This window comes from Sciurus vulgaris, assembly GCF_902686455.1.
Source record: "Sciurus vulgaris genome assembly, chromosome: 5".
Taxonomy (NCBI): domain Eukaryota; kingdom Metazoa; phylum Chordata; class Mammalia; order Rodentia; family Sciuridae; genus Sciurus; species Sciurus vulgaris.
Window position 1 is genome coordinate 155,829,595 of NC_136465.1, and position 20,730 is coordinate 155,850,324.

The 20,730-nt window shown below is 34.6% G+C and overlaps 1 protein-coding gene across 1 annotated transcript in view; it reads left to right on the forward strand.

The window, feature by feature from the left end:
- METAP2 (methionyl aminopeptidase 2) overlaps positions 1–20,730 on the forward strand; it is a 37,090-nt gene that overhangs the window by 14,033 nt on the left and 2,327 nt on the right. The window contains exons 5-8 of the mRNA XM_079142426.1: positions 6,186–6,347; positions 7,047–7,228; positions 8,070–8,164; positions 16,394–16,490. Of these exons, the coding sequence (XP_078998552.1) occupies positions 6,186–6,347; positions 7,047–7,228; positions 8,070–8,164; positions 16,394–16,490 (536 nt within the window). The remainder of the gene's footprint in view (positions 1–6,185; positions 6,348–7,046; positions 7,229–8,069; positions 8,165–16,393; positions 16,491–20,730) is intronic.

Below are 20,730 nucleotides of genomic sequence, written 5' to 3' on the forward strand. Positions count from 1 at the left end.
TAAGGATCATGAAATAACTTCTAGTTTGACTTTTGGAAGTTTTAGCTTAGCAGTAAAGCAGATTTGATTTTTCTCAAAACTTTGATCTACTTTATTAAAAGTTTATGAATTTGTTGCAAAGAAAATACAGTAGAAGCCCTCTTATCCAGAATGATTTGGGACCACTAGCAGGTTGGTTAATCAAAAAGGTATGTTAAAGTGGGAATCCCCACTCCCCCACAAAAAAGTCTTTCTAGATGAAGGATATTTCCCCTCCAAAAACATTTATACTTAATCTTATCTATAGTTAATTTGACAAAAGTGTTTTGTTTTAGTACTGGGGATTGAACCCAGGGACCTCTATCATTGAGTCACACCTGCAACCCTATATATTTTATTTAGATTTTTTTCTTCCTGGAATTGAACCCAGGAGCACATTACCACTGAGCTATGTCTCTAGTTATCCCAGTGAGCTACATCTATACATCTCCTTTTTATTTTCTTGTTATTTTTTTAAAGTATTTTTTAGCTGTCAGTGGACCTTTTATTTGTTTATATGTGGTGCTGAGGATCTAACCCAGTTAGCCTTACACATGCTAAGCAAGTACTCTTCCACTGAGCCACAACCCATACCCTCCTTTTTATTTTTTGAGATAGGATCCGGGAAATTGCTTAGAGCCTTGTTTAATTGCTGAGGCCGGCCTCAAACTTGTGATCCTCCTGTCCCAGCCTCCCAAGTCACTGAGTATAAGCCTGACCCACTGTTCCCCATTTGACAGAGGTGTTTTTTAATGGTTTGTCTTTATAGGATAATTTTCAGAGTAGTCAATTTAGTTTTCATAGAAACAATTCTTTTTATGTAGTGTATTATTGAATTATATAATTACAGTTAACAAGTACAGATGACTTAACCCAGGTTTTGGAAGAAACTCACCCAATTCTTAGAGAAGTGTTCTGTGAGGATAATTTCACCTGGTCAGCAGATGCTCATAGTGGTATTATATAGACAGGGCATGGAAACTGGGACCAAACTACCTGTTTTTTGAATCCTAGTTCTAACAATCAGATTTGTGACTGGGACAAGTAATTTACTGTGTCTGCTTTCATTTTCTCTTCTATGTAATGCATTGAGTAAGCCAGGCGTGGTGGTGCACACCTGTAATTCCAGCTCAGGAGGCTGAGGCAGGAGGGTCATGAGTTCAAAGTCAGCCTCAGCAAGTTAACTAGGCCCTAAGTAATTCAGTGAGACCCTATCTGTAAACAAAATGCATTTTAAAAAAGAGGGAGCTGAGGATATGGCTCAGTGGTTAATTGCCCCTGGGTTTAATCCCCATAAAAAAATGAACATTGAATAACCCAGTGGTTGCAGGAGTTGATTAAGAAAGCTTGTACTGTAGTTTTTTTTTTTTTTTTTTTTTTTTAATTTATTATAAAGACATCCTGTTTTTCTTTAAACATAAAACATAATGTTGTCAAATTTTCACCCCCCTTATTCCTAAATGTGGATATTATTAGGAATAAGTCTGTAAAATTCAGGATTTTAGAGCTTAGGCATCTTTTCTTTGAATTTGAATTCACCATTTGCTATCCCTGTCTTAAAAGATGTACTTTTTAAATGTCACAAATACATGTAATTGTACGTTAATCACATAAATTCTCATAGTACATATGTGATCGCATACATTTTAAAAATGTTTATTTATTTATTTATTTTTTGCTTATTCCCTCTTCTTTCCCTTCCTTCTAGACTCATGTTAACCACCTAGCATAGCAGGTAGCCTTTCATATTTTTCTATGCTCATGTATGTGTACATCTGTGTCTTTTTATATAAGGGAGAATATTTTGGTCATTGTTTTACAAAAATGGAATCATAGGCACACTTCCTTTGCTTTTCTCATTTAGTATTACCTCTTGGAAGTCTCTCCAAGTAATAGTTCTATTATCCTTTTTGAATGCTTCATAATATTTAGTGGCGTGAATGTATCATACTTTATTCCACCAATCTGTAATTGACAGGCATTCATTCCCTTTGTCTCCAATATGTTTTGCCACTGTAAATCATTCAGCAGTAATTTTGTCTAGGTAGGTGTATGTGTGTATTAAACTAAATAATTTTCAAAGATTGGGGTTATTTTCTGTTTTATTACATCTTTATCTTTACTAGATCTGGATTTTTTTGTGTACTGCTGAGGGTACTCATTTTATTTTCTTTCAAATGGATAGCTGGTTTATTGTTAAATAATTCATACTACCAAATTGAATAATCACCTTTGTCATATCCTATATTCTCATATATAATGGAGTCAATTTCTGGATTGTTTATTCTGCTCACTGATCATATTTGTTCTTATGCTATTTGAAAATGATATTGAAACTTTATAATAGAATATAAACTTTATAATAAGTTCATAAGACAAATTATTCTCCCCTGTTACACACATACACACTGAAATGTCCTTGTGAGAATTCTGATTAGAATTGCATTGTTAGTTTCTGAAATTTGACAGTTTTATCGCTCTTTTATCCATTGTCCTGGTATGCTGTTTTTCACTTATTCAGTTTTTTTTTTCCAGATTGATTTTTATCTGTTTTTTGTTAAATTTGTTCTTAAATGTTTTATGGTTTTTGTTGTTGATATGAATGAAATGTTTTTATTCCCATTTCTATCTGCTTATTGCTAGAATAGAAAGGAAAGTCATTTGTTTCCTATATTTGTTAGCATACTGCTAATAACAATGTGAGTCTTGTGGAATACTTGAAGTAATACTTAATACTTGGGAAAAATACTGCGATTTTTAAAAAAATTTCAAAAACTACCTTTCCTTGCTGTTAACTTCTATTGCAAATTAAATGTAGGTAGAAAGAATTCTGTTTTAATGGAGGAAGCTGTTAATTATATTTTAAAATACCTTTCAAGGTAGTAATTTTCCTAAATATTGCAGTGTTGTATGCTGTTCTGTAGAAATACAGATGGTTATTTGCTCTTTTCAGTATTCATAGGAATAGTTTTTAAACGTTTGCAAATAGATTAGGTTCTTCAGTCCTCCTGCCTCATCCTCCTGAGTAGCTGAGATTACAAGTGGGCACCACTGCACCTAGCAATAATATGTTTGCAAAGCATTCTGTCATGCCTTTGTCAGCTGGATTAGTTTATTTTCTTTGGAAATTATTGTTAAACTCAGAATGGCCATCGTTCTATTCGTCATATTGTAATAATTTCCATGTTTTTGTTAAATAGACTAAACATCAGAAGATTCAAAGTAGGGAAAGGCAGTGACTTCTTGATATTTTTTGTCCTTCATTTGGGCCCTTACAGCTGATTTCTCTAGGATTGCTAATGATTTTGAATTTGAACTCAAAACTTCAAACAAGAGTTTCTTTAATGCAGTTTCTATTTACCAGTGATGGAGATCATCCATAACCTTTGTGGTGTTTGTTTCGGTGCTAGAGATCAAACCTAGAGCCTCATGCATGGTAGGCTGTACCACTGAGCCATATATCCCCTTGCCATTCCATAATCTTGAAGAATTCCCTCCTTTTAAGAATGTAAGGTACTCGATGAGATCTGTTGATTTTAGTATTGGGGATCTTTATTATAGCATATTTTGATTATAAAATTTAGAAAAGTACATTTGAAATTTAATTATATTCATGTTTTAGTCTTTAAGAAGTAGGTAAGTATGGGATGGGGGAAGGGCAAGAGTTAGAATTGCTAATGACTAGTTCACTTTCATAGCCTAGATTCATGATTTCCATTAGTTTCCTGTGAACATGCTTTTCATATTACAACTCTATAGTACATGTTCACTGATTTTTTTACTTTTCACAAAGCTTTTGACGTTTGAGGAAAGTGATGCTTAAACTTGACTACCATTTACTGCTGTAGTATATGTGCTAGAATTATGGCCCATGTAAGAGATGAAGAATTTTGATGTGTTTGTTTAAATCTAAGAATCTAAGAATATAACTAGTACCTTTATGCCTGCCTGTAAGTGATTTGTACTTAGAATATCCAAGTTCTTAGTTCCCAGGAAAGGTTTTTGGATTAGTGAAAGAGAAGGGGTTATTACTAGAGGTCAGGAGATTGTGGTACTCTTATAACCTAGCTTGTCTGACCCAGCATGGAGTGAGCAACTACTATATTGTAGCATATTGAGCCACTTCTTGAAAGTATTCTTTTTAAAGAAAGGATCTTATCCTATTACTTTTTAGTCTGATGCTCTAAACCATATATAGATAGGATGTTCATTTGAATGTTTTGAAGTTGCTTAAATCTTCACTATTCCTGTAAAAGTAATTCATATACATTTAAATACTTATGAGGTTAAAACTGACTATATTGATGGTACCATACTGTTTTGATTATCTGATAACATCCATAAACAGAACTGAAATACATTTCCAAACAGAAAAAAAGCCCAAGAAGTCTCTGTTGTGCTCATGTATGGCCTGTGCCAAATAGGACATCTCCTTTGGACCTTTGTAGCAAATTAGAGGTGCTAGGTATTGGCACACAAGTAGCAAAAACAGTAGGAAACAATCATGGTGAACTTGATCAAGAAGCATTTGGGGGCATTAACTTAGAGACCTATAATATAGAGCAGACTTGGGTGTATTTTTTCTATAAAGTTACATATAGTAAATATTAGACTTTGTTACTCATCTCTATTGTAGCATAGAATAGGTATAGGAATAAAATTTTATTTACAAAACAGGTACCAGGTTGGATTTAACTAAAGATTGTAGTTGGCTGAGCCACTAGCTTAAGGGAAATAAGGATAATTCCTTTGTACTTCAGTGATCAATGAGTTGTGAGCTGTATACACAATATTACTTAAGAATGTGTAGAGATTAGCCAGGTGCAGTGGTGCATGCCTGTAATCCCAGCAACTCAGGAGGCTAGGACAGGTTTGCAAGTTCAAGGCCAGCCTGGGTAATTTAATTTAGCAAGACCCTGTCTCAAAAAAAAAAAAAAAAAAAAAAAAATTAAAAGGACTGGAAATGTGGCTCAGTGGTAGAGCGTCCTGGGGTTCAATTCGTAGCACCAACCCTACCATCCTCCCAAATTGTGTGGAAGTTCTAACAAATTTTTAAAAGATTTTCATTCTTAAAACAGTTACTCTTTTTATTAAAAAATGTTCTGCTTAGAGGGAGTCAATGGCTTTGGTTCCTAGATACTAAATATAAAAATCTGTTAACCCTGGTAGTTTAAAAATACGTGAGCCATATCTTAAGAGAAACATTAATTCTGATCTATATATGCAATCAGAAAAATCCTATACAAGCACATAATGTTATGTGTTTTGAGGAAAGTGTAAGCACATTTCCAGTTCAGGTCTTTGAATTAATAGTTAGCTCTTGCTGTCATTGGGTTCTGCACCTGTTGATTCATCTGACTATGAATCAAAAATAGTTCTTAAAAAATTATATCTGGGGTTGGGGATTGACCCAGTGGTAGGTAGACCCATTTGCCTAGCATTTGATCCCCAGCATGGCAAAAAAAAAAAAAAAAAAAAATTGTATCTATGTTGACTATGTACAGTATACACATTTTTATTATTGTTCCCTAAAGAACACAGTGTAACACTTACTTACATAGCATTTACATTTCGTTAGGTATTTTAAATAATGTAGAGATGACTTAAAGTATGCAGGAGAATATACATAGGTTATATGTAAATACTCCATCATTTTATATGAGGAATTTGAGCATTCATGGAGCTGGTATCCCTAGGGTATGGGATTTGTTCTGGAACCAGTTCCTCAGATGTTGAGGACAATTGTACTTCCCTCTTGGCTAATTTTTGTTGTACTCTTTTGAAGTCTCGTAAGTGTAGATCACCTAAAGTGGAAATATGGCTTTTTCTCCCCCACCTGCTTGGTTGAACTCTTATATGTCTTCTCTGGTTTTCTTTTTTTTTTTTCTTCATTTTGTATTGGCAGTGTATTAGTCCACCTACAAATGAAATCTTAAACTTGAGGTGTTTTTTTTCCTCCCCTAAGAATCTTTAAAAATGTTCTAACTGATTTGGTTTGATTACAGGTATGTGTATTTCAGAAACTTTGTTGATATACAGAAACTGAATGTATAATATACTTTTATTTAAAATATCTTATATTACTAGGTGTATTTTTATCTCCCTTAGTCTTTATGCTTGTTCTGCTGTTTTTTAAATGACTCATACTATGCTTGCCTATTCTGAAGGCGAACAGCTGCTTGGAGAACTACAAGTGAAGAAAAGAAAGCATTAGATCAGGCTAGTGAAGAGATTTGGAATGATTTTCGAGAAGCTGCAGAAGCACATCGACAAGTTAGAAAATATGTTATGAGCTGGATCAAGCCTGGGATGACAATGATAGAAATCTGGTAAAAGGAATACGTTTTTGTAAGAACATGATAAAAAATTATTATTTTAATACTAACTCTGCAGTTATAATGTTTGACTTTTGTTACCTCTTTGCTAATAAAACTGTATTTTAAATTAAGACTCTATAAATATCTTCTAAGTTCTTGTATCACTGTAAGGAGGAAACCAAAAGAGGAGCACTCCTTGGGCTCCCTCTTTTTTTGTACATGTATTCATTACTTATCCTTATTTTCTGTCTAGAAATCTGATGTTTTGTGATTTAATAATTCATATTAAGAAATAAAAATTCTTGAAATGCCTAGACACAAAGCATAATTACAGTGCAGTGAATAATCCAATAAAATTATTTCCCTAATTTTTCACCTTGAGAAATAATTATTATAAAAGACACTTCTTTGATTTAGACAATTTAACAAATGAACAAATAAAATCAACATTTAAATTGGTCAGAGACTTATCTCCTAGTAAACAAAAGTGGATTGTTTTTTCCAGATATTTAGTGAAATTTCCTTGTCTTTTATAGATGAGCTATTTTCATACCATTGTAAAATTGTTACTTATTTATATCCAGAAAATACTGAGATCATTCCCAAAAAGTAGTGTAAGGGTTTTAGTGCATGTTCTGGTCTTACTGAGCTAGAAGATATATAAAGGTAAGAATATAAAAGTAAACAAATTTCATTTTTCTTTTTGTTTAGTGAGAAGTTGGAAGACTGTTCACGAAAGCTAATAAAAGAGAATGGACTAAACGCAGGCCTGGCCTTTCCTACTGGCTGTTCTCTCAATAATTGTGCTGCCCATTATACTCCCAATGCTGGTGACACAACAGTATTGCAATATGATGACATCTGTAAGATAGACTTTGGAACACATATAAGTGGTGAGTTCATGGAAATAATTCCTACCTTCCCTTGCACCCCCTGGAGATAAAAACCAACTACTCCAGTTTTATAGTGTTGGATGGAACTATAAATACTGAACTTCCAAATTTTCTTCTTGCCTCCTTACTTTTCATTAAAGATGTGCTGAGGGACATTTTTCCTTTCCATTAAAACACCCTACTAAAAATGAAGTCAAGTTTATTTTCTTTATATTAAAGCATGGAACATATCCTGTGTGTCTAAAGTTAGGTCATTGTTTTATACATTGTATATTCAAATAATAAACATTTTTCTAGAGTCTTTATCAGCTTTGAGGTACCTGTTTACTTTTGCAAATTCTCCCCAAAACCTTGTACCCAAATACCTTATTTCTTACTTAACAGGCAAGAAAGCAAGCTTAGATTTACTCGTTACCTAAGGTTTACTGAATTGGATAGACAGCGCTGTGTTTAGGACCCTGTGGTTCTGTACGGTTTGGTTTATTTGAATTTTTTTGCCCTACACTGTTCTGTATTTCATTGTCTTTTCTTTTTTCTTGACTTTTTTTGTTTGTTTGTTTGTTTCCGTTTATTTGATCACATATTTGGGAGAGTAGTGAATTATTACTATCTTATTATCTAACACATAATCCTAGTAATTACACATTTCAGTCTGAAATCTTTGTGTAGTTCCTGTACTCCTTGCTCCCCCTTGATTCTGAATGATCTCTGGAAACTTAGGCTGCTGCCTTTCTTGAACCCATTGAACTTTCCTTTGAACTAGCGAGGTTGGTAGAGTAAATGCTATAAAGTAGATAAATTGACTGATAAGTAAACTTACAGATGAATTTTTTTTTTCCAGGTAGGATTATTGACTGTGCTTTTACTGTCACTTTTAATCCCAAATATGATGCATTATTAAAAGCTGTAAAAGATGCTACTAATACTGGAATAAAGGTATGTGAACTATAAGCATTTCATAGAACATACTTTGAGCACTTTATACCCTGTTTTAAAGTCTATGGGTAGTTAAGGTGAATTACTTAATTCAGTGCCTCTAGAGTCTTAAGTGTGTAATGATAACATAGTATACAAAAGCCTTTTTTTTTTTTTTTTTTTTAATTCAACTTTTCGAGTATTTAACAGTTTGAATCTATTTTTGCCTGTCAAATTGGCTGGGGTTGTTTTTTGTTGTTAATAGACAATTTTTTAAGAGCAGTTTTAGATTCACAGTAAAATTAAGCAGATGGTATGAAGATTTTCAATATATTTCCCTCTCCCCATATTTGTACAACATCCCCTGAGAAGAGGTGCATTTGTTAAAATAAGTGAATCAGCATTGACATAACCATTCAAATTCCTTAGTTTACATTAGGGTTCACTCTTAGTTTTGTATATTCTGTGGTGGGTTTTTGTTGTTTGTTTTGTTTTTCAGAGTATTTTTGGATTGTTTTGGGTATTGAATTGAGGTCCTTGCATACGGTAGGCAAAAACTCTGAGCCATATCCCCAGCCCTCATTTTGTGGGTTTTTACAAATGTGTAATGACATATTCACCATTACAGTGTCTTACAGAATGTTTTCACTCCCCCCCCCAAATCCTTTGCTCTCTGCCAGTTCATCTTTCCTTTCTACAAAGCACTGGTGCAGCCCAGCTTTCCCCCATCACCACCATGTGGTGTGTGTGTTATATTACATATTATATAATATTTGCCATCTTAACCATTTCTGATTAAGATGCAAAATTTCTGCAGAAATGACTGTTCTGCAGCCCTTACCAGCATTCATCTTCATAATTCTTTTCATCTTGTAAAACTGAAACTCTATACTCATTAAATAGTAGCTCCTGATTTTTCCTCCTTTACCAGCCCCTGGCAAAAACCATTATACTGTCTGCGATTTTGACTAATAGAAGTACTTTGTGTAAGTAGAATCACAGTATTTGTTTTGTGACTGGTTTATTCCACTTAGCATAATGTCCTCAAGCTTTACTCATGTTGTAGCTTGTGTTGGAATTTCAAAGACTGAATAATTTATTGTATATTGGGAGCAGTATTGAACAAATTATATTGTTGCATGTATGAATATGTAACATTGAATCCTACTTCTATATAATGCAACAATTAAAAATATAGAAAAAGAAAATTATATGTATGTACATTTGCTCATCCATTCATGTGTTGATGGACATTTGGGTTATTGCCTTGTTTTAGCTGTTGTGAATAATGCTGCTATAAATATGAGAGTACAGATATCTTTAAAACACCTTATTTGTCAGTTCTTTGGGTTATATACCCAGAAGTAGAAATGCTGAATCATATGGTAATGTTTTTTTAACTTTTTGAGTAATTGCCATATGGTTTTCCACAATGGCTCTACTATTTTACATTCCCACTAACCTAACAGTGCATAAAGAAGGGTTCCAGTTTCTTTACATCTTTACCACCACTTGTTATTTTTTCTGGGTAGTTTTTTTTTGTTGTTGTTGTTTGTTTGTTTGTTTTTTGTTTTTTGATACCAGGGATTGAACTGAAGGGTGCTTAACCACTGAGCCACATCCCCAGCCCTTTTTATTTTTTATTTTGAGACAGGTTTCACTAAGTTGCTGAGGGCCTCACTAAATTGCTGAGACTGGCTTTGAACTTGGCATTTCTCCTTCCAAAGCCTCCGGAACAACTGGGATTACAGGCATGCACCACCGTACCTGGTTCTTTTCTTTGATAGTAACCATCCTAATGAATGTGAGGTAGTGTCTCATTGTGGTTTTGATTTGCAGTTCCCTAATGATTAGTGAGGGGAGCATCTTTTCATGTGCTTCCAGGTCATTTGTATATCATCTTTGGAAAGAGATCTATTCAAGTTCTTTGCCCATTTTTGAATTAGGTTGTTTTGTTGTTGAGTTTCATAAGTCCTGTATATATTTTGAATATCAGTCCTTCATCAGATGATTTGCAAATATGTTCTTCTACTTTGCAAGTTGCCTTTTTATTGTTCATTTTGATGCATAAAATGTTTTCATGAAGTCCAGTGGTTTTTTTTTTTTTTTTTTTTTAATTTTTGTTTTCTGGGTCTTTGGTATTATATCCAGGAAGTCATTGCCAAAATCCAGTATTATGAAGTTTGTGCCTGGTGTTTGCTTCTAAGAGGAAGTATTAGGTCTTAAATTTAGGTCTTTTATATTTTGAGTTAACTTTTGGATATGGTGTTAGGTGAGGAAAGGTCCATCTTTATTCATTTGTGTATGGATATCCAGTTTTCCCAGCACCATGTTGAAAAGACTGTCATTTCCCCATTGGATAGTATTGGTACACTTGTCCAAAACATTTGACAATCTATATGAGGGTTATTTCTGGGCTTTATTCTATTGGTGTACTCTCTGCAAGTCCCACACTGTTTTATTTACTGTAGCTTTTGTAGTAAGTTTTGAAATAGGAAGTATGAGTCCTCCATTTTTGTGCTTCCTTATCAAGCTTGTTTTGCCTATTCAAGATCCCTTGGATGCCATATGAATTTTAAAATGGTGTTTTCTATTTCTGTAAAAAACACCATTGGGATTTTTTTATTTTTTTATTTTTATTTTTATTTTTAAATTTTTAATTTTAATTTTTTTGTGCTTCTGAAGATGGTAGAACCCAGGGCTTTGGCATGCTCGGCAAGCCCTCTAAAACTGAGCTACATTCCAGTCCCACCATTGAGATTTTGATGAGGGTTGCACTTAATCTGTAGATTGCTTCAGGTAGTATAAATGTCTTTTTTTTTCCAGCTGTAGGTGGATTCATTTATATTTATGTGGTGCTGAGGATTGAACTCAGTGCCTCACATGTGCTAGGCAAGTGCTCTATCACTGAGCCACAATCCCAACTCCCAGTATAAAGTCTTAACGATCTTTTAAGTAATACAGTTTGTGGACATGGAATGTGACTTGGTTTATATCTTTTAAAATATCTTTGTAATTTTCACTGTATAGAATCATTTCCTTGCTTAATTCCTTGGTATTTTTAAAAATTATTTATTTATTTTTAACAGACTGCATTTTGATTCATTGTACACAAATGGAGTGCCTCATTTCTATGAATCTTTCGTTTCTATGGTTGTGCATGATCAGTATTTTATTCTTTTTAGCTATATTATAAAATGGAGTTGTTTTTGTAATTTGCTTTTATATTGTTGTTAAATGTATAGAAATGCAGCAGATTTTGTATGTCAACTTTGTATCCTGTACTTTGCTGAATCTGTTAGTTCTCATAGAGTTTTTAGTTATTGTTGTGGAATCTTAGGGTTTTCTATCTGTAATATCATATCATCTGTAAACAAAGATAGTTTTCTTTCTTTCTTTTCAATTTGGATACCTTTTGTTTCCTTTTCTTACTTAACTGTTCTGGCCAGAACTTCCAGTGTTGAATAAAAATATCAGTGTTGTCGTCCTCTCTTGCCTTGCTTTTGGCTTCTTACTTTGCTTCTGGTCTTTTGTTGTTGAGTGTTTACTGTAGATTTTTCATGCCCATCTGTTTTTTCATATGTTGAAGGTAGTTTCCTTCTACTCTTTAATATTTTTTTTTCTTCAGTACTGAGGATCAAACCCAAGGCCATGCACATGTTAGCCAAGTATTCTGCCATGAGCTATATCCTCAGCCCCTCCTTTATTAATTTGTTGAGTATTTTTAATCATAGAAGTATGTTGAATTTTGACAAATGCTTCTCTCTCTCTCTCTTTTTGCAGTACAGATTGAACCTAGTGTCTGCACATACTAGGCAGGTGCTATGCTATTGAGCTACATCCCTAGTCCATTTTAATTTTATTTGGAAGTAGGCTTTTGCTAAGTTGCCCAGGCTGGCCTTAAACTTGCCATCCTCTTGCCTTCCAGATGGCAGGATGTGTACCACCATGCCTACCTGCCAAATGCTTTTTAAGCACAGAGATAATAGTCATGTGCTTTCCTCCCCTTCATTCTGTGAATGTGTGTTTACATTGATTTTTTTTTTTCCCCTCTGAGGCGCCTGGGATTTGAACCGTGGCCCTTGCGCATGCTAGGCGAGCACTCTCCAAAACAAGCTATTTTTTTAGCTTTACATAAAGAATTATGTTTTGTTAATCTTTTCAAAGAACTTAAGTTTTGATTTCATTGATTTTTTTTTTTTTTATGTATCTGCTCTACTTATTTTATTTCTTCTGCTAGTTTTGAGTTTAGTTTCTTTTTCTAGAAAGTTCCTTAACTATTTTGTCCTGTTGTCCCAGATGTGGAACATCTATAAAAACTTAAATATAGTATATACTACATAATAATGATAATAAGAAATGTAATTATAACACATAAGCTTTAGATTATGATTTCCAACATATTTTAGTACACCTGTGTCAATTTTGTTGAAATATTTACAGAATTGAAAACTTGGCACTTAATGGGTTAAGTTGTAACATTGTTGATTTTAGATTTTTTTTTTAATGTAAGCATTTATAGTTATAAATTTATCCATTAGCACTGCTTTTGGTATGTTGTATTTTTATTTTGCTTTTTTTTTTTTTTTTTTTTTTTGAATCTCTGTATGTTGCCCAATCTGGCCATGAACTCCTGGGCTCAAGTATCCTCCTGCCTCATTCTCCTTAGTAGTTGGGACTATAGGCATGTACCACTGCACTGGGCTTGTATTTTCATTTTTCTAATTACCCTCCTGATGTCTTCTTTAATCCATTAGTTTTTTAAGAATGTGTTTTTAAATTTCCACAATTTTGTAACTTTTCAAGATTTAGTTTCATTGCGTTTTCTGACTTTACCTCATTGTGTTTGGAGATGATAACTTGGATGCTGTCTGTCTTTTAAAATCTAATGAGACAATGTGTGGCCTAACATATATTCTGTCTTGGAAAATGTCCCATATATACCTGAGAAGTATATATGTGCTGTGTTGTTGGGTAGAATATCACAGCTGTGTATGTCTGTTAGGTCTAGTTTATTAAGTCCTCTTTTCTTGTTTATCTTCTGTTTGGTTTGTTTTATTCATTATTGAGAGTGTGGTATTGACATCTCCAGCTGTTATTAGAGATTTATCTGTTAATCCCTTCAGTTCTGTTAGTGTTTGCTTTGTATATTTTAATGGTCTATTATTGGTATGTAAATATTTAAAATTGCTGTATCTTGCTCCATCAAACCTTTTATTAAAATTTGATGTCTTCCGTATCTCTCCTAGCCTTTTTAAGTTTTATTTTGTCTGATATTAGAATAGCTACCCCTACTGTCTTGGTTACTGTGCACATGAAATATCTTTTTCTTTGCTTTTACATTCAATTTATTTGTGCCTTCGGAAGCTAAGCAGATTTCTCATATACACAGCATGTAGTTAGATCATGGGTTTTTTAATGTATTCTGCTAATCTGTGACTTTTCATTTGAGTTTAATCCACATTACTGATAAAGGAAGTTATTTTATTATTTTGCTATTTGTTCCCTGTATATCCATGTAACTCTTTTGTGTCTCATTTTCTCTATTGCTGTCTTTTTTGTTGTTGTTGTTTAATTGATGTTTTTGTAATGAAATGTTTAAGTGGAGTTGGAAATCGTTAGGTGGCTGGGGCTGCAGCTCAGTGGTAGAGCACTTGTCTAGCATGTGTGAGGCATTGGGTAATCCTCAGCATCACACATGAGTAAATAAAATAAAGGTCTTTCAAACAACTAAAAAAAAAATTTTAAAAAATCATTGTTAGACTAATGCTAGTTATTATAATTGCCCATTTATTTACCTGTGTTGAGATCTTTAGTTCTTCATATGACTGAGTTACTATCCAGTGCCCTTTCATCATATACTTTGCAGGACTTCCTTGAGCATTTCCCGCCTGGTAAGTCTAATGACAATAAACTCCCTCAGCTTTGTTTTTCTGGAAATGCCTTTATTTCTACCTCACTTTTGAAAGACAAGTTTGCTGGATGTAGAATTCTTGCTTGATAGTTTTTTACTATAGCATTTTGAATGCTTCATCTTACTACCTTCTTGCCTCCAGAATTTCTGATGAGAAATCTACTTATAAGCTAATTGAGGATCCCTTGTCTGTGTTCATACACATTTTTTAAAACTTAGTTTTAATCATTAAATTAGTTTTAATCTAATTTAATCTTGTTACTTTCACTGAGCCGCATCCCCAGCCCTTTTTATATTTTATTTAGAGACAGGGTCTCACTGAGTTGCTTAGTGTCTCGCTGTTGCTAAGGCTGACTTTGAACTCCCGATCCTCCTACCTCAGCCTCCCGAGCCGCTGAGATTACAGGTGGGTGTGGTGCCTGCCGACTCTTGTTTCCAGATTCACACTGTCTCTAGAAAGTTTTGATTATAGTGTCTTGATATATAGGTCTCTGAATTTATCTTTTGGCATTTCTTAAACTTTTTGAATATTTATGTCTAATCAAACGTGGTAGGGAACAGACATTTTTTTCTTCACATATTCTTTCTTTTTTTTTTTTTGTCCACATAAGGGAGTTTATTAAGCAAACAAAGTGTCTCCCTGCAGGGTAAGAGAGAAAATGAGAGGAAAGAGAAAGGGTGCGTGCAAGAGAGAGGGTGAAAAGTGAGGAGGAGAGAGAAGGAAAGTGAGTAGGAGAGAGAAAGCATGAGAGAAAAGGTCTCTTCACGTATTCTTTCTGCCTCTTTATTCCTTCTGAGACTCCGTGGCACACATACTGGTGTAGTTAGTAGTGACCTATAGGGTCTCTGTTTACTTTTCTTATTTATTTTTCATTCTGTGCCTCAAACTCGATAATTGCCCTTATCTCCAGTTTTGCTGATCCTTTCTTCTACCTGTTTTATTTCTGCCTATGATGGACACTTGGTTAATATGAATAGTACTACTATAAACATTGTGTACAAATTAAACAAAAAAAAAAAAGAATCCATTGGGCATGGTGGTGAACATCTGTAATCCCAGCAGCTCAGGAGGCTGAGGCAGGAAGATCAAGAATTCAGAGCCAGCCTCAGCAAAGGTGAGGTGCTAAGCAACTCAGTGAGATCCTGTCTCTAAATAAAATACAAAATAGGGCTGGGAATGTGGCTCAGTGGTTGAGTGTCCCTGAGTTCAATCCCTAGTACCTGTCCCCCACCCAAAATCCTCACTAGAGAGATTTTCATTTCAGTTACTATAATTTTTGGCTTCAGAATAATTTTTGGTTTCTTTTAGATTTTTTAAGTTTCTGTTGATATTTCCATTTTGTTCATACATTTTTTGGGGGGGCTTCATACATTTTTTTCTTCCTTTAATTCTTTGGACAACTTTAAGATAATTGGTTTTAAAGTCTTTATCCATTTGATCTCCCCTCATATCTTTTTCAGAATAGTTTCTGTTGATTCCTTTCATAGTTTCCTTTGAATGGGCTATTTTTTCCCAATTTGTATGCAGACTGATTTGAATCCAACATGATTAACTCTGGAAATCAGAGTCTTCCCTTTCCCCAGGGTTTACTGTTTTTTAATTGGTGTTGTATTTCCTGGTTGGTTTGTTTTTTTCTCTCTTCTTGCAAGTTGTTTCTCTCAGGAATGCTGCTATGTAAACTTAAGGTCTTTTCGGATTTTTTCTGGACATCTTTCCCAGGGCATGTTCCTCATATATGGTTTATGTTCCTCATATATGGTTTTGAATGTGCTGATCTTTAATGTTTTGTTCCTAAAAGAGAAAAAAAGATAAAAGTGACGGAGGAGGGGGTAGAAAGTCCAATATATTTATTTATTTTTTCTTTTTTTATTTTGGTGGTGCTGGGGATTGAACCCACGACCTAGAGCATTTCAGGCAAGTGTTCTATCACTGAGCTGGACCCTCTGTCCCCTCCAGGATATTTGAGACAGCTTCCTTGCTGCTACTCTGGCTTAGCCCAGCTGTGTAAAAGGTTGTCTTGGGAACCCCTGTCTGCCATGGGGGTAGGGAGACAGATTCTTGGTACAAATTCCTGATTATAAGTTCTTTACATTTCTCAGAAATGGACCACATCATTAATTTTATTATGGTTGAAGAAACTTGAGTTTACTCCTGGTGTTTCTTATTTCACTGTCTTTCCAGAGTGTTTCCAGAATCCTCCCCAAAGTTTTTTATACAGGATATTTAATGTACAAAGCAGTTTTTCAGATTGCCCTTTATTTTTAAATACTAAGAAATTGAGTCACTATATAACTTTACACTGTGAAAAACAAAGTATACATTATTCTTTTTTTAGTGTGCTGGAATTGATGTTCGTCTTTGTGATGTTGGTGAGGCCATCCAAGAAGTTATGGAATCCTATGAAGTTGAAATAGATGGAAAGACATATCAAGGTATGGTCCTTTAAAATGTATTTTATTTTGAAATTAATTTTATAAACTACTGTTGGTTGCTTTCTTTGGATCAACTGTTAAGTGTGTGGTAGAAATACTATGGTTACTACCCAGTTATTACTGAGCTACTCTAGTAGCTGGCAAGATGCCTGGGAAATTATTCTAAGGTAGCCAAAATTTGAACTAGGCTTTTTATGACTAGTCAAATCAAGGCTTAGGGAGAAGCCAGAGCCCCTTGCTACTGATGATCCTCCATTTTTTTATTTTCTTTGAGTCACATTCAGAATTTGGAGTCTAGGTAATTCCTTGTGTGTTCCTTCAGTTCTCAAGTCCCTTTCCCTCCTGTTTTTTCCCAGCCAGTGTCTTAGGTAGAGTCCCAGAATCACCTGTGCTTTCTGGTGCCCTGCATTCATTTCCATCAGTTCACCCTTCCTCCAGCTCCCTGATCTATCTCACCATCTCCAGCCATAATCCTCCTTCCTGATCTGGGATTATTGCTCTCTGTAACCCTGCTCTAATGATTTTCTTGGAGAACATTTCCTTGAACCATGTCTTTTTTTTTTGGGGGGGGGGTGCTGGCGATCGAACCCAGGGCCTTGTGCTTACAAGGCAAGCACTCTACCGACTGAGCTATCTCCCCAGCCCTGAACCATGTCTCATTTCTTATTTGTGGACTTTTGAGTGGATGCCCATCATGCTTCCTTGCCCCTCACTCAGTAAATTCATGTCATTCAGTCATGTCATCCATCTAGGTATTACCAGTTACCTGATAACTCAGTGACTCTCCTCCACAATAGTCCTTTCCCACGTCTGTATACTGAAACTTACCACCAGTCTTGTACTCTTAGATAACTGTTAGTCTTTTCTTTTTCTCCAGCTCTTGCATTTCCTTTACTGTTTATGTCTTCCATTTCCTTTTTTATATTAAGATACTCTTTTTGGGCTGGGTGTGTACCTTAAGTGGTAGAACATGTATGCTTAGCATGCATTAGGTCCTGGGTTCAATCCAGCACCACCACGACCAAAAAAAAAAAAAAAAGGTACACACAGATATATATTTATTCCCTCTTGTGTGCCACACTCATGGTTGTATTTCCTTTCTCCTACCTAGCCCTCCTGTCAGCGTTAATTCTTTTCTTTCATCTGTACCTTCAACTTCATCATTGCTATGACTCTCATGCATATTATTAGTCCTAAGACCATCAGTTCAAGCCAGAATACTGAACACTTGGATAGGAAGTATTGTGAGATAATGAAGAAAAACACTTGGAGGTCAGCAGGTGTAACTTTGATCATGATAAATCTTATAACCTCTAAGTCCCCGAGTTTCTTGACCATAGGATTAATGATGGGATTTGTTTTTGAGAAATATAACAGTTCCTGGAACTTACTAGGCATTCAGCAAGTATTTGTCATTTCTCCCTCTTCTTTCCTCCAATTCTGGGATGTGTCATGAGTGTAATGCTTAGTCAAGATCCTCTCAGGTCTTTTTTCCCTTCTCTCAGGAAATTATTTTCTTGAAGAGAAAAATAGCCAAAGAAACCTAATATCCCTTAATTTTTGCCCTGTTGCCCCCCCCAAAATAATCATACTTTTTCTCTGTTAATAATTTTATCACTATTTGAGGAAAAAGAATTCTTTTACTCAGTGTTAATTCTGATACCTCCTTTTGAGATATCACCTTAATAGCCCTCTCCTACATTCTCAGTCTTTCCCCAGAAGCTCAACTGAAAAAAATATGTGGAAGAGATGAATGTCATAGCAATGGATTATCTTCCTGGTTTATATATTTTGATTCTGGCTTTTATTATCATGTGAAATTTTTCACATGAAAAGCAGTGGACTTAAATTATTTTGTCCCTTAGTAAGGGTGAAATGTCCTTTCCAGGTTGCTTTTCTTTGCAAAATGTTGTTTGTCCAGTTCTTTAAAGAGCTGTTTTAGGACTGGCTGCTTATGTTTAACACTCAGACATGAGCTTCCCAGAGGTGTGTTCTCTACCTGAAGGAAACTGAAATTAAGAGAATAAATGCCAACTTAATTTGAGGAATTTGGGGACTACAAGATTGGCTTTCTGGTTGCTAGGCTCATTGCTGTAAATAAAGTGTATTTTTTTTCTTTCTAAATTTGTGACTTGGTCACCTGTACTGAATAACAGTCTGTGTGAAGAGTGCTTCTAGACTGAGTTGAGAATTTGCTGAAATTCTTGCAAATTCCAATATTAGTCAATATATACCAATGTCCTCCATTTTTACAGTTTTTGTTCTCAAGTTCTACAGTTTGGTTGGCATGTGATCTGCCTTTCAAGGTGTAGTAGATGACAATTTGACTTAATGTGTAGTTCCAACCTTAAGTGTTAGGATCCTTAATATCTGCTTTCTTGTCTCTTTCACTGAGCTAATGCAGCAGTTTAGGTTCTATTTCACACCTGTTTGGGTACCTATCAGGGTATTGATAAAGGTTCTTTGTTAGAAGACAATAACTTATTTTTCCCAATTTAGGCAAAAAGCATATTAGAAAAATAACCATATTGGAAAGTCGGAGAAATAGACTTTGGTCTGCTTTTACGAGTACTCATTCCAAAAACCGCATAGCATAACTGGGTCATCAGGGGAGTGCCTTTATGTCCCTTGATCAAGAAGCCAAAGAATTGGAAAGTTACTTTTAAAGTTACTGGCACCAGAATTAATCTACTTCTGTCATACATGTATAGGTAAAAATGAGTATCCCTGTACCATTTCTTTCTAAGAAACTGGTATATTCTAGGATGATATAGCCAAGAAACTTTAAGATAAAAATGTTTTTGATGGGCTTGTGGGGTCAGTTTGCCAGGTCTTGGAGTAATTATGAGGTCTAAATTTTAAAATAAAAATAGCTTATTTGTATAAGAGGAATGGTTTTTTAAAAAGCTAATTGAAAGTAATTTTTTCTACATAACCCCCCTAAATTTGTATTTTACACATAATTTAATTGTTAACGGTTTTTGAAAAATCTTACTACTCAGTTCTACTCTGGAATAAAGGTAGCTTCATACTGGGGATTCTAGAACTATAGAAGATTTTTTTAAACCTTTTTTTTTTTTCTTAATTGTGAATTGTAATTCCAATGCACAAAATAAGAATTCAACATCTCAAATGCCAAAACTATGTCTGATCTTATCCTTTGAAAGAAAGAGTACTACCAACATTCTAGAAGCCCTCAATCCCATTGTCTTAGTCTGCTTTGTCCTACTATAACAGAATACCTCAGACTGGTTAATTTTTATAAAGAAATTTATTTCTCATGGTTTTAGAGGCTAGGAAGTTCAGGATTAAGGGACCACCATCTAGTGAAGACCTTCTTGCTCTGTCATCCCGTGGCTTGAAGGGCAGAAGGATGGTGGGAAGGGACAAGTGAGCCAGTGTGCACACAAAGAAGACCTTTTTATAAGGGATCCACTCCCATGATAATGGTATTAACCCGTTCATAAAGGCAGTGTCTCCGTGACCCAAATAACTCCCATTAGGCGCCACCTTCCAACACCACTGCATTGGTGATCATTTCCAAACACATGAACGTTAGAGGACACGTTCACACCATAGCACTCATATGCCTTTCCAATTGCAGTAGCCTTCCTGTCGTGAACTTCCTCTAGTCTGAGTGCTGAAGTATGTTCATTTGCTTCTCTTTGTTGTCTAATTATGCATCATTTAACAGATGGATTATGCTTAATTTTGAACTTGTGTACATATGGAATTGCACAGTATATATATAGTTGTGTCCTTTTTTGCTCATTTTATCTTTGCATTTCTTCCAGTTGTTAAATGTATCCCTAGCCTGTTGATTTTATTGTTGTATAATATTCCTTTGTGTAACTATGCCATAATTTGTCTATTCTGTTGTTGATTTCAGGGCATTGAGATTTAGATTTTTATACACACACACAATTTGAAATGTTGATGTAATAATAAAATTTAATGTTTATTAAAACTGTTATTTTGACACATATCCTTGCTTTTTCCCATAATCATGTAGATACATATTTTTTGTTTTTTAATTATTTGTATACATGGCACTTTTGTACTGATTTATAACTCCTTAGGTGACTCCTGTTGAGTCATCCTATAATTAATTTTTTCTTCCATTCCCTCTTAAATCCCTTTAAGTTAATAACTGCAATAAGCTACTTTTCATGTTCTACTACATTCCAGTTTATATTTACCAACTTTAGGAGTGAGGTTATTTAGTAGAGCCATTCCTTAT